General features: G+C 40.7%; 1 protein-coding gene across 4 annotated transcripts in view; it reads right to left on the reverse strand.

Annotated features, from left to right (window-relative positions):
- Positions 1-15,316, reverse strand: part of AFF3 (ALF transcription elongation factor 3) — a 339,352-nt gene that overhangs the window by 46,801 nt on the left and 277,235 nt on the right. For all 4 annotated transcript variants that reach the window (XM_064646295.1, XM_064646294.1, XM_064646293.1 and 1 more), the window contains exon 10: positions 6,098-6,263. In XM_064646295.1, the coding sequence (XP_064502365.1) occupies positions 6,098-6,263 (166 nt within the window). The remainder of the gene's footprint in view (positions 1-6,097; positions 6,264-15,316) is intronic.

Raw genomic sequence — 15,316 nt, forward strand, 5'->3', positions numbered from 1 at the left:
CTTCTTTTTTAAAGTAGATGCCTGAGGGCAACACAGGTTTCCTGCACAGCCAAGGGCGCCTCCAGAATCACCCACTGAGGGTTGTATTCACTCTACATGGAGCAAAGGCTCCTAAAATAAGCAAAAAAATTAGACATCGAAATTCATATGATAAGAATATTCCTTCTAGCAAAAGTGTCTAGCTTACTTATTACTGAGCTAGCCAAAACCTATGGGAAGTTTGCTGGATTGCCTAAAGTTTATTTCTTTTAAAGCACACTCCCTAATATCTTACATGAGGAATTTCTTTCCTGAGTTGTAAATCTTGAAAACAGATGGTCAATATTTCTCTTGGATTAAGTTGTATTTTTACAACTCTTAACTCTTTATCTAAAGTGAACAACACTTTTTTTTATTGTTGTTGAAAATACAGATAGATTTGTTCGGTGCCATTCAGTGTGCACATACTGAATTTACCAGATATGTAATAAAAGGTTCTATATACATGGAAGTCTTTCTACTGTTCAGGTGTATTTAAGAAAAAGGACATACATCAGAAGCACATGGGGAAAAATATACCTCTGCCCATAGTATAGGTCAGAGTGAGTGTTGCTTGAAAGTTCAAAACAATTCCAGTTTTTATGTTACATCCCATTCTGCTTCTTTATGTACCTTGTAATTCTTGAAAACAGTGGTTCACCAAATATGGATTTCAAGGGGTCACAGTAAACCAGCAGAAAACAGTGATTAAGTGCTACACTGCTATAACTTGGCAGTGCAGTACTTTCCTAGAGTGGTATGTCTGCTATTTAGGCAGAATAACTATAGTCCCACCAACCTATTAGCCAGCTATGAAGTCCAATAAAAAGGATCAACAGTGTTGCCAGCTTTACTGATTTTGTCAGGAGTTTCAGGTGCACTTTTGGGGTTTATTTAAATAAAAATTTAAATCCTCGTGGCTGCTGGAAAAAATCCTTAAGATCTGTCTGTTGAAAAAATCCTTAAGATCTGTGCTAAAAAAATCCCTTAAGATGCATCTGCCAAAAGTAAAATGGCTACAGCCTATCGGGTAAATTAAAAAGAATCCAAATTTAAAAAATCATAATTTTAAAACTTTTCATACTAATTTTAGGCCTGATACAGTTTTGGAATATTTGAGATTGTCAGTATATATGAGTGATGCCAATTCATTTTTGGAAATAATTTATTCAATCGATTGTTCTACCTGAAAATGACTGTACTTTGAAATCAAGTAAAAAAAGAAAGTACCTTGTGAGGGAACAAAATCATGACAGCCAAGAATGAATATCAGGCCTGGTAAAAAAAGGGACTGGGAACATTCCCTTGAAAGTTTTTGCCAGTCCATTTTACATGCCTAATTGTAATAATCTGTGGGAGAAAAAGAAAATCTCTAATTCTCCACTCCACATCATCCCTCTTAGTATGTTACACACCATTTTATGGAAGAAAAGTTGGTTTGCTTGAACTGGAAATTTTTCAGCACCCGCTAAGGATGGAAATGAATATATATGACCAGAGTATTCTGATACCAGAATGTTCTTTGCCCTTGGGTTTTTGTGTCATGGAATTGGGCTGCCCCCAGGGCCTTTTAGAGAACTGTCCAGATTTAAATTGGAGTAAAGCCTGTGGTGCCCACTAACAGGAACAACACACTGTGATCAGCTGACTTGCAATTAAATATAGGCTTGGCATGAAAACCCAAGCCAGGAAACTTAACAGGACACAGATAGTTTTGGGGATCAATGCACCACAGACATACACATGTGCCAGGCTTCACGGAGAAACAGAAGGATGTGATACATTTCCTTAAACGTGGGTGGATTCATCTGTACAATATAGACACCTATATCTGAGCTAGTCAACAAGTTCCTTCTCCAGTCAGTGGACTGCTCTTGTAGGGTGTGAAAAATTCCATCTTGAAATAGGCATCTGAAATAGACCAGATCAGCTGGGCCCCAAAAACGTCTTTTCTTCGCCACAGACTGTAAGGGGAGGCTGAGGTGATGAGCAGATGTAGGTATCTACAGCAGAAGTGTGCAAATTTAGGTGGGATGACTCCCACATGGCGTATCTACATATCTCAGATCTCTTCAAGGCTGCAAGTGCAACCAGAGGTACGAGTGGCATACATCCAAAAAGAAACTTTTGTCAAAACACTATCCAGAAACACTTCCTAGGGTAAAGGGCTGTTAAACAATGTCAGTGTAATGGGGTCACTCTACGGTTGTGAGGCACCTAAGGTGTGGCTAACATGGTAAACTTGAAGCATGACACCACTTTCACTCAGATATTAGATAGCCCATGTGCATGGACTTAGCCCACTCTGGGTAGGACTGAGCTATTTGCCATCCCTGCAGTCTACTCTGCCTATTGTAAATCCACATACAAATTTAACCTTATGGTAACTTGCTTGGGCTGCCCTGCTATCAAATACTTTATTCAGGGCAATCCCCTGGTGCCTTCTCATTATATTTAAGGCATGGACGGCGATGATGATGATGGTGATTCTTCTTATTATTACTACTTTATTGATACTGTTAACACTGCTGCTAGTGCTTTAACAAGTTAGAACTGGGGATTCCCTATGTTAGGCACAGCACACTTATACCCTATGAGGTGGTTCTTGCCACAAAGAGTTTTCTCTGGAGGGAAGAGAGAGAGTAGTTTGTAGTTTTACTCAAAAATAGTCCACAGGACAGCTAAAGCCCATGAATCCTATTTGCAAAGGTAGAGATAGTGTCTACAATTGGTCTAGTGGTAAAATCCCCTTTTCTTTTGTATATGTGAATCCTCAAAAAGGAGGAAGAAACTTTATTGGTTGTGAACTAGTCACAACAGCAGTCTGTAAAGGACACTGCAATCTGCTAAGTGGGGCTGCTGCGCTCAGAAAAGGGCATCTTTGTCTTCTGGACCTGTTACTGTTGAGTCTCCACTGATATCCTTTGTCCCATGTGATGGCTTCTCTGCTTCCTTCCTGCCCATTTTCCCCTCTTGTCATTCCCATAGTGGGAATTCACAGTTGTATAACCAAAGCCAGCTTTATTAAAGGTCTGCAGGATAATTCAATGGAACAAGAACAAAAACCCCAAATTCTTAGTTTTAGAAATGTAGCTCTTTCTATAGATTTGACACCAAAGTTTTTTTCTACCATCTGAAATAATTGCAAGGACAAGACGTCATTGTTTTCCAGATTCCTCATTTATGACGTTAATTAAGGTCATTCAAAGAATTGATTACTTCAGCAAAGAAACAGGAGATAGAAGTCTCAGTCCCTTGTTCATAATTTTAGGTTTGGCAGTCCACAAACGTGTAACTACTCACAATAATGTCTGAGGCACGTTATTTGTCCACATCACTGAAACTAGTCTGAATGTTGTCTCCTGTTCTAGCTCAGACATTATTCTTAGTTTACTGCACACATAAAGTGTAGACAGCTGAGCTAGTCACTACAGGCTCTAAATAGTCAATGGAAAGAAACAGACACTTTTAGGGTGCAATTCATCTAATCTACTTTATATGTATGCTTTACAATAAGCTGCTTTTACACTCTAGGCTACTGCATTTAGACACCTGAGGACAACTTCAAGATCTCAAAATGAGGTGAGGAAAAAATTACAGAAGAAATGAAACAGCAATTGAATTGTTATATAACCTCATATGCAGAAGATACACTGTCCTAGAAATAAAAATCTTTGAGTATATGCATGTAATATTTCAGATTACGAGAGAAAATAAAAGAATGAAGGCTTCATAACGGTTTGTGGATTTCTAGATTAAGTTCCTCCCAATCTGGAAATATGGAGCACTGTGCTGAAGCACTCGAGTTCATTGTACCTGAATTTACCAGTTAATGCTAAATCAAAAGCAAAGATGTATTTACTTTTTTTGTCTTATCCAATAGATTAAGTTCATTTTAAGACTAGTTCTGGAATTGAGTCCGCTACTTAAACTTAAGTGGACAGGACCTCCCTTCAAAGAGCTTCCAAGGACCTGTCTCTTTCCATTTACTGGTTAAGAAACTGGCATGTACTTTAGAAAGATGTCTTCACTGGGTGCACAAATGTAAGTTAAAGCATTTATGCAAAGCTGAAATGACTTCCAGGCAGAGACATCGTGTAAGCACATTTGAATTGGTGCCATCAGTCATACGATAGGCCTGGGAAAGCATTTGCCCTTGGGGAAAACACAGGTATCCTACTTCCCTGGGACACCCTGACCCTATCCATGTGTGCCATCTCCCATATCCCATCAGGGGATGAAAATGCCCTATGAAAATCACTGTAGCCTTCACATTTTGGGGTAATTTACATTTTTGTATATGCATGTTTCATACAGCATGTCCTAGAAGACAAACCGCACAAACATAATGCAAAGAGACAAGCAATCTGTTGGAGTGGTGCAGCTGTTTCGTGACAATGATCACTGACAACTCAGGCTCTGTACAAAAGTAGTTCCACAGATCTCGAGAGGATACGTATAAAATGCTTAAGAGGAGGCACTTCCTCCATGTTTCCATGACTCAATCCTCTGCTTGACTTTATGAAATCCATGACCTGCCTCAGTTAATTAACTTCACGCATTCCCAGAGGAATTGCTGCTCTCGAGTCCAAGCAGCATGGGTAACTGCCTAGATAGTAACCACTCTTCCGTTCCTGGGTACAATGCTTCTCCTCCTTTCACCTCATATTTCCTTCCTCTAACAGTGTTTCCTTCTCTTTCTTCTCTTTGCCCCTTTTATTCCACCTTTCGAGATCCCCCAGGGAGAGGAGAGACCGAGCATGAGATCTCTGCACTAATTCCAGTGTGGAATTAGGCAGAGAGAAAACAAGGTCTTAACAGGTCAGATGAGAAAGCTCAGAATGGGAAGTAAGACATGGGGTACCGCAGGGAGGGCAACAGGTAAGAAAGACTGGAAGGAAGAGAGAGACATGTAAGAAAGGGACAAAATGAGAGGAAAATTAACTGGAAATGGATCTGAAAATACTGTGAAGGAAAGACAGACAGGAAGATAAGTGCTAAATAAGGAACAAAAGCAACAGAACCTGAGAAAACTATATTAAGGATGTTTCTGTGAGTGCTGCATTTTGCCTGATTGGCTCCAAATAACCAAGGAAAAGATGAGGAAAGGTTTGCTGTTTTTTCAGTGTCATTTTTTTCGTGTGAGAGAATAGGTGAGATATAGTTTTGGGGGGAGGAGTCTGGTGATTGGATGCTTTATGTGGAGTAGGAAAATTCATTGACTGTATTTCACGTGTATTTACAATCCTGCCACTAAATTTTTGAATATTTTTACATTCATTAATGTGTGTGATGTGGCTGTGGAGTTCATGGTTTAATTCTAAGGGTGTGTATTGACAAAAATATGTAGAAATGTCAATCCTGGTAGAAAAGCAGAGCAGAGAAAGTAGCTTTGTTGTGTTCTGTAGAGGTGAAAGCAGGTGATGTCAGTACTGTCAGCTTAATTGTAGTTTGGCTAGGGCTTGTCTACATGTGGAAATTTTCAGTACTAGCTTTCCAGATGACAAGTTTGGGCTCAATGTTTTGCACCATGAGTAATTAAGTTTAGTCCATTTTGGAGGTGGATTAAAATAAATCACACAAAGGCAGCAGTAGGAGAGAATAATTCACTTATAGAGTGAGGCAAGGGAAGTGTGTGAGTGAAAACTGTTTTGCTTTAAAAACCCACCCGCAAACTGATTTTATAACAGCTTCCTGCGTGGCGAAGCCTTTAGTTCCCTTGCAGTGCCGGGAGCCCACATCAGGATTTAAACACTGAGCAAGTCATTGCTATGGAGGCAGAATTGCATAAAACTTCAAGCAAGCTGTGAGCTTTGCAAGGTGGTCCACTCATCTCCAATTTAAGGAAAACATCACAGGCTTATTTCTTTCTTCATTTTTGTTTTATATCCTTTAATCTGCCCCAGGATCCCTGGCCACTTGCATCTCACAGCATGCCAGGAGGAGGATCCCTGGGCCCTTCTCTTCCATTTTTTTGTATATCTCCCCACAGGCTCCTTGTGTTGGCTTGGCTGGGAAAAGGTCTGAGTGGGTGTAATAATGGAGTGCACCCTAAATCCTAAAGAGCAGAAGCCCTTACCTCTGGGCTGGAGTAATGCGAGGGCTTGCTGCCGTCACTCTCGCTGGAGCTGCTTTCACTCTCTGAGTCAGACTCTGAGCTGGTCTCGGATTCACTGGAGCTGCTGCTGCTTGACCCCTTGCTGGAGAGTCCTGAGGCTCGGGCATTGGGCTGTGGCACCACCAGGCTGCCAGCCCCACACACAGCCCAGCGGGGAGGGGGGAGGGAAGAAAAGAAAACAGGAACATAAAAAAACCCACATGTAAAACCCATGGTGTTTTAGGGAGCATACCTCTCTGAATGCCTGTGAGCTTGTCTCTGCTGCTAACGAATGGTGAAGTGAGTTCAACATTATATTGCTATAACTGGGGGGGGGGGAAATATGGGATTACTCTCATATCCATTTAAATACATAGCTTTTGCCATTTCTTCTTCATCTGAGAGAGGGTCAAGTTTTCGCTTTAGCTTGTCTAGACATTTTAAGATATATTAAAAATACCAAATGTTTGAAAAAACAGAGTACAGAAAGCAATTTTACACTGTCTAATGAACACTCAGCACAGAGGTGGAAGCAGGAGATCAAAAAGATGAACAGTTCAACTGAGTTGAACCCCACACTACCAGTCATAAGTAGTAATAGCAATAACCATAAAAATAACCATAATTATACATCTTCACTGGAGCTTCCAACCCCCATCTTCTGCTTTGCACACTTCTTCACCTACCCATAAACTGTTCGGTTACCTGTATATACCATCTTGATATTGACAACTCAAAATCTGAGACTCTCAGCTTACAAAAACTTGAAGAGCTCAGGGTTGTGTTTTTTGCATGTCACCAGTGCAGTGCTTCTTAGAAGTTATGTTTTCATGCAAGTGTTTGTATTTTCAGGCTTGGCAGCAGAAGAAATGTATGTTTTCCTGAAATAGTTGACCATGCATATTAAAAATATCACAGTCATAAAGACCTGAGTGTGAAATATCTTATTAAGTCATCCAGCTTATTCCCCAGGCAATGGATGATTGTTCCCTACAGCAGGGTGCATTTTCTAGTGAGTTGTCCAATTTGATTTTAAATTACTTGAATGCAGCTTTTACTTTCACCCTTGGGAAACTTCTCTGCAAACCAACTCAAATTCCACTGTCAGAAATTTCTTCTACATTCAACCTGAAGTTGCCCTTTTAAAATTTATTGTTGTTAGTTATTTTTTCATCCTATTACTAATAGTTACTATGATAAATTATCCTCCTCCCTTTTTGCTTTCACATTTTTGCAGACTGTTTTTCTGCCCTGCTTCAGTCATCTTTCAGACAAGGCTTTACACATTTACGTCTTCTGATCTTTCTTCATAAGTCATTATCTCCAGGGATATGGGATCATTTTTACAGCTCTTTTCTGAACTCATTCCAATTCATCTATATCTCTCTGATAACAGGGTGCCCAAAACAGAGTGCAGCATTATAGATGGGTTCTCACTAGAGCCCTACAATGAACGGCTATTACTTTCCTGCTCCTTGATACGTTGCCTCTGTAAACATATATCCAAGCTGTGATGGAATGTATAGTCCATTAACACCCCTACCTCTCTTTCAACATTGCTTTCTCCAGAATTCCTCCACTGATAGCTACATTTTAGATTATTTGCTTCCAGGGAGATTAGCTTGCTTTTTTTCTTCATACCAGATCTCATTTTCTTCTTTACCGCACAAGCTTCTAGCTCCTTTTGATTTATTTCTCTGCCCTCGGAGGTGTCTGCAGCAACTTCTAATTTAGTATCAAATACAAACTTAATTAAATGGTTATTCACTTCCTTTTCCAGCTCATTAATGAGATCGTTAAATAAACCCCACATGAAACACGCCAGTACCCTAATAACCATTTCTTCCCAAATCCATTCACTGGTGTTTATCATTACCCTTGTTTACGCTCCATCAGTCCAATATTGTGGCTAATTCAATGTGATCTTGGAGATGCATTTTGTGAGGAATAATATCTAATAATTAATTACAGTTCTGCTATGTTGCACCTAATGAATTGTCTTTACCTGCTAATAGTGCTTTTCATTACGGAAAACTGAAACCTGACACAAGCCAAATATGACAGGCAGTTTCTGGGGCTTTGAAAAGAGGCCAGGCCATCAGAGATGCAGCTTCAACTCCATGATTCCCCACAGCTGCACACTTTCTGGCCCTCTTCCTGCCTCCCCTAACATATGCCAAATTTTCCCCTCTGGACCACCTGTCTTGCACAAGCCAACACTCCCACAACATTGCTTTTACTTGCAGCATCCCCTTGCCTTTTGCTAGGAAGTGGCACAGCTGCCCATGGCTTTCTTGCTCCAGCAGTTTCTGGTTACTTGGGGAATCATGCCACTGTTGGGGAGCCTTCTGCACCCTTTAAAGCACAGCAGGGCCAGGCAGTACAGAAAATCTCACCTTGCTAATTAAAAGCAAATCAAATAAACAGGAAAGGGAGGAGCTGACATCCATTTTTATTTTTGAGCTTTATTTCCATCCTCGGAACTACTTGATGGTACAGAGATGGGCAATCGTAAAAGCTCATGCTCCATCAGGATGGCTCCGTGCTACACTCCTGGTTGCAGAAGTGCCTGCCAGCTCTGGGGAGGCAAGAGGTCTATCTTCATGCACAGGCATTAAAGGTTAAAGACTTTAAAAACTTGTCGTTATTCATGACATCTTTTGTCTACCCATGTAGCTGTGATAAAGACAAGATTTTTGGGCAGCCATTTGTATAACATCATTAAGGCAGAGACTGAAACAAAAACAGGTGATAAGCTTGTTAAAAAATTTTTCCTTCCTGCAGAAGGAAAACTGGTATTTTGTACATAGCTTTGGGACAATGTAGCTTTCCACTTGTACAGGTTGCCCAGTAAACTCCACATATAAGCTGCTCACTTGTATTAACAAGTCAATCCCTTGCTAATAAAATATTAAGAGCTGTATAAAAGCCATTATGAATAGGATTTGTGGGTTTGAATTTTTTCTTCCCCCCCCCCCCCCCCCCCCCCCTTAAGAGAATATGAAAAGGTAACTGCCTTTTCTGACAGTGTAGCTTAGGGAATGCTTTTGAGACTGTCCAACTCTGATGGATTTCCAGTCCTCTCCACAATGGCATTGTGACCTTTGCCTAAAAAGTTCTTCAGCATCACAAAACATCTGCACATTTATGCCCTGCCCTTAGTGACTGTGCTTTTAATTTTTAAACCATCATTTTTATTTGGCGTTGACTGAACTATTCAGAATTCCTATATAGGAGATAAGGGGGGAAAAGACCCATGGTAGTATTTCTTTCCTGCTGTGACATGAAATGTTTTTCTAGGCTGCTGAATAGAAATTGTAACTACAGCCATAGATATAAAATATAACTGTTGGACTCTTCACAAACATCTGGAAATCTATGTTTGCTGCTCTAATGGTAGCCAATATACTACAAAAATTAAGCATTATAATATTTTCCCATTCTGATACTGTTTAAGTCTCCTGCCCCCCTTCTACCTTTTCCATTTTTAAATATACCATGTTCTTAGAAGGATCCTCATTATACTTAGTGACCAGGGTAAAATCAGTTATATCTTTCTTCATGCATTTTTATTAAAAAACAACCTTTTTTCTAATTGGTGACTTCCATTTTGGACTGTTCTTTCTGAAGGATGTAAGCAAGATCATGCAGTCAACCAATTTACATTTTAATGACTGTGGCATGTAACATTCATACATATTTTGCTACTGGCTTATGCCCCAGAATTAATTACCACATCATAGAAATTGTATTTTTATTTTACGGAATTAAACAACGATTTGGGTAAGAACCACTTCTCTTTAAAACTCTTGATCAGAACATGCACTCTCTGACTTAAGGGAGAGAGTAAATACCTTGTAAAGCTGCCAGAAGTTCAGAAATACCTTGTAAAGCTGCCAAAAGTTCAGTAATGATATCACTTAATAACCAGCACACCACCTGAAGTTTCTGATCAGATATCTCCCATCATCTTGGCTACATGGAACCTGGGCAACTAAATGCTATGTAAGTCTCCAACAGCTTGTTTTCCTTAACTGTCTAGTGGTCAACTGACCCTTCTTGGAAAAACTGCAAGATACCTCATAGCCTCAATTTTTCTCATATGTCCATAGGTTCAGAAACAGAGTAATTTGGGGAGATTAATACTTCTTTCCCACTCTAACTAACTGTGATCCAAGTTGAGAGGTGGAGGCATCTCAATCCCTGGAGAAGCCTGAGAGGTTATTTATGATGGGACCTGTTATTAGCCCCATCAGGCTGCATGACCATGGCCAGCCTTTGAATGGCACCAAGGTGGTTTAAACATTTATGCAGGAAAGTGCAAGTGTTTGCTGTTCAGTTAGTGGAGACAGATTCCCAAATCAGATTGCTTTGGTGACCCTCAGGATACCTCTTTAGGTTAATCACCCTGGATCCGAGTCCTGCTCTATGCTTTATATTAAGCTGCTGCTTACAGCCGCACTACTTTCCATTGTAATAAATCATAGTGTTCAGCACTGGCCACAAGAAGCTCCCAGGCAGCTAGGCATATGCTGTATTGTAGGAATTCAGTCTCACAGACATCATCGTCATCATGGCTAGGCTTCGCGAACGAAGATTTGGAAGGCTCTATCCACGTTTGTTACAAGCACGCTGGTGGCTAATAAGGCCAATACGAGACAGACACGTCCGATTGCAAAAGGCACAACAGAAAGACTCCTTAGGTGGTATATTCTGCAAGACACGATTCTTTCTGCATTGTCTTTTCTCCTCGAGAGTGATCCTGCGTGCATTCTCAAAGGAAACTTTGTGGGTAAAGCCTTCGAGCCTGTGCAGTGGATTTTTTAGGTGAGATGCAGTATGTGCGGAACTGAACCCACCCTTTAATCCTAAGGTTCATCTGCCAGGGCCGAGTGAGCTTGGACAGTGGCAGCGAGGTCCTCAGGATGTAGGTTTGATTAGAGTGACCTTCTCTTAGATGGATGGCCTTATGGGGCTACGCGAGCTCCATCTGCCTGGGTTTGGGATAAGAGTTGTCCTTCTCCTAGGATGACTGCCAGAAGGCTAACGAGCTCATCCTGCCCAAGGATGTATTGTATCTGACCCTACGGTTTTGACCTGTCTGGCATGGGTGACCCTACCGAAGGCATGTACCATCGCCAGCATAGCTCGCAACCACATAGGGGCACACAGGCTACATTCCTACTATCTCACAGACATACAGCATGGGTAAAGCTACAAGTAAAATTGATGCAGTTCTTTACCAAACTGCAAGTATTTGGTAACAATATGTGTTACAATATGAAGGCACTTTATACCTACTTTCCACAGGTATGAATGATTATCAAGAATGCAAAGCAAGAGAGAATCAGGCCTTGGAAAAATGACTCAGCCAAGGAAACATATCAAAGTAAGCCTCTGAAATACTTTTCCAGCTGCAACAAAGGCTATGTAAACGCTCAAAGAATCATAGAGTCAGTAAGTTTGGAAAAGACGTCCAATATCATCAAGTCCAACCTTTGACCAAATACCACCACGTCCACTAAACTGTGTCACGAAGTGCCACATCTACTCATTTTCTGAATGCTTCCAGGGATGGTGACACCATGACTTCCCTTTACCACTTTTTTAGTGAAGAATTTTTCTAATATGCAACCTGAACCTCCCTTGGCACAACTTGAAGACATTTTCTCTTGTCCTGTCTGTTGCTAGTTGCGTGGAAGAAGAGGCTGATGCCCACCTCACCACAACCTGCTTTCAGGTAGTTGTAAAGAGCAATAAGATCTACCCTGAGCCTTCAGAGTAAACAACTCCAGCTCCCTCAGCTACTCGTCATAGGACTTGTGCTCCAGACCTGTCACCAGCTTTGTTGCCCTTCTCTGGACATGCTCCAGCACCGCAGTATCCTTCTTGTAGTGAGGTGCCCAAAACCAAACATAGTACTTGAAGTGTGACCTCACCAGTACCAAGCAGGGGGAAAATGCTTTATGTTTTAGAGTCCAGTTGGTCTGTGTAATTTCACTTTGCAAGAACTATATCCAGAGCTTTCTTATTAGAAAGCTCACTGATATTGTAAGCTGTATTTCTTTTTGTGTCTGGAAATGGGACACTACTTATCCAGTGTCATCTGCATAGCTCTGATCATCTAAACTATTTTTCTTCTAAATTTCACCCTGTGGTACTATCCATCAAGCACTGTGCAACTATCAAGTGGCTCTGACTCCCCATAGGAGAGAGGAATGCAACACTTAGTGAGAAGAGCTGACTTAAATAAACAAATGACACTGTTAGGGATCACATTGTCAACACTGAGAGGTAGGCATGCAGAAGGTGATCCGAATTTGTACGTCACAAACATTTGAGAAAATCCTAAGAAATACCATGAAATCCTATGAATACTTACAGTATTTGGAATACCCAGAAAATCTATCACTGTCTGAAAGATCAAGGCCAATTGTGGGAAAACAATACTCTGAAACAGACACCAATCCCTTGGCTGGTATAAACTGTCATAGCTCCATTGCTTTCAATTAGGCTACACTGATTTAAATCCGACAGTAAAACTGACCAAGACTCCGAAATGATATTTCAAATTCAGTGATGAAAACATGTTTAATGATTTAAAGGAGCTCTGTTGGCAGAACCACTATTTTTATTGCAGATTCAAGTATCTGAAGCACCTTCCCTTCTTCCCTTGGAGCCAACCTAAAACCCATCAAACGTCTTTTACAGAAAACTCTTTATCCCTTTGTTGCGAGAAGCAAATTCCACATGGTGCTTCCTCAAACCACTGACTGAGAACATCGTGCCAAGATCTGTATAATTATCTCTGCTGCCTGGCACTGAAGATATTGCATGCCTCCCCTGCACACAGTAGGGATTCCTGTATCAATAATTGTGAATGAATCACAGAGTCAACGGAAATGCCCACTTCTTGCTGCTGCCCCTGTGTATTTTTCAAATTCTCTTCCAGCAAAGACATCTGAAACATGCTTACCATGGGAATCTATCTGGACTTGCAGATCAGGCCATCCCAATATTGTAACAGAGCATATGGGGATATTTTCTGAGGCAACTGTAGAATGCCAAGAAATAGCACCATAAGGATAGCCTACAGAATAAATGTGGACCTCATCCATTTGTTTCAGGACAAAATCATGCTGAGAAAAGGGAAATGATACCATAAACTCTAGAATATGCACAGAGGACAGCCAGATACCTGCATGGTTTAAAATACCAGTATGAAGGCTGTTCTGTACTTAACATTTAAAGGTGAGTATAATCATAGAAAGGCTTGGGTTGGAAGGCACCTTAAAGGTCATTCCGTTCCAACTTCCCTCATCTTTAAAGTCCCTTCTAACCCAAGCCCTTCCATGATTCTATGCTTCTATGGTAAGGAGCCTCTGCTCTAGTTTTAGGTCTGCCATGTCAAGTCTGAATGACCAAATCAATGGAACTTTACAGGGCTCCAGCTACCATCTCAGTCATACTTTTGGGTATGACCGAAATTGCCTATGTTCAGTGTGTTAGATGTCCTTTGTTACTCTTTAAAAGACACTTGGATATCTTTGTTCTGAAGTCAGTATGGAAGTAACACAAATTTATCTTTCGTACCTTTGCTAACCATGAGCATGAAACCAATTAACTGTGTGAGTTCTTTACAGTTACCAATTGCAAAAATTACCTATCATTCACTAACAAGAAAAGACAGTAGCCCTGCCATGGTCTGCTGTTTGGGTCTGAATGCAAAAAAATGAGGCTGAACGCTTCCCTTTCTCCAGGTAAACGATTTCCCAGGAGTCTTTTAATATCTTTAGGAAACAGAGAAATGTTTTCATACCTCATTCCTGTAATGGATGAGGTATGAAATGGGAGTCAGGATGAGTGAGAGTCTGGAGGTTGTTTGGCTTGTCACAATATATAATGCTTCTGTGAAAGCACTGCATTACCTTAGCAGCACCACCTTTGCACAGCACAGCTAATAAAGCACAGCTGCCAAGAACAGAGTTCATAGACTCTACCTATATTTTAACACTGTCCTTGGAAGTTGCTTAAATAGTTTGTGCTGACAAGACTACAAGTATCATCTGATAATGCAAACTGAAGGTAAGTCAGGTCTCTCTGAGGAGAGTCAGGTGGGCACTGTGCAATTGCAGCTTAATTGTCAGAATAGTCACCAAATAAAAACAAATTGATAGGAAAGGCTGTTTAGAAAAACAAGTTATGAAGTGCATGCACACACACATAAAAAAAAGCCTCCAAAAAATTCAGTCTGGCATGGGGCATCTACTTAAGGTCTGGTTGATAGTGGAAGGAGAATCACAGCTCCTAACTTGAAGGAATACAGTAGGAAAGAGAAAACCACCAAAACCACCTTGGCTAAAGAAACTCCTCCTAAAATAAAATGCTACATAACAATTAGTAGTGACATCTCTGGATAAATCACTCTATCAGGAGGAGCATGTGCCAGGGTATTGGAGATGAAAGAGTCCAGTAGACCTGGAGCAGCATTAATGTGGGGATGAAGTGATTAGTCAGCAGGCTGACAGCTGTGCTAGGAGCCTGGTGCCAGATTCCAGTGTCTGCTTTCCACTGCTGCCAAGTGTTTGCTTGTCGCACCAGATAAATGGAGCATCAGCAGTGTTTTATTTGACCTGCTCACAAGAAAAATAAAGCAACTCTGACTTCCTCGGTGTGTTTGTCGTTGACCTTGCATCAGCTGAATATAAGCAGAGAGAACCCCTGGTCCAGGAAAGTTAACTCTTTAGTAAAAGAGGAGTGATAGAGTCTTTTTAGCCTTGGTCATATAATTAGTCTCTTAATGGCTCAAAGTACAGTGACTTAAAAAGAAAAAAATGACAGGCATAGACTATGTGTCCTATATTGTCCTTAGAACATGGCTGTGGACCAATGGCCTGAAGAATGATGAACAGCTTTGAGAATAGTCCGTGAACAGCCACCCTTCTGCTTCATGTGTGAAATCAGGAAGCAATCTCTATGGAGACTTTTTTTGAGGGGGAGGGAGGGTAGGGCAGAAATAAACCGTAAGTGGATAAAGGTGTTGAGAAGATTCATATAACGCTGCTTTTGATTTCCACCTGAGACCAAGGGCAAATGGCTTTTGCGTGTTTTATTTCATAGGTACCCCAAAACTTTAATTTTTCTTTTCTTCATTAAGTTTGGCCATGTTAGGAACTTTCTAATGAAAAAAGAGAGATCCCT

This window comes from Pseudopipra pipra, chromosome 2 (assembly GCF_036250125.1).
Source record: "Pseudopipra pipra isolate bDixPip1 chromosome 2, bDixPip1.hap1, whole genome shotgun sequence".
Taxonomy (NCBI): Eukaryota; Metazoa; Chordata; class Aves; order Passeriformes; family Pipridae; genus Pseudopipra; species Pseudopipra pipra.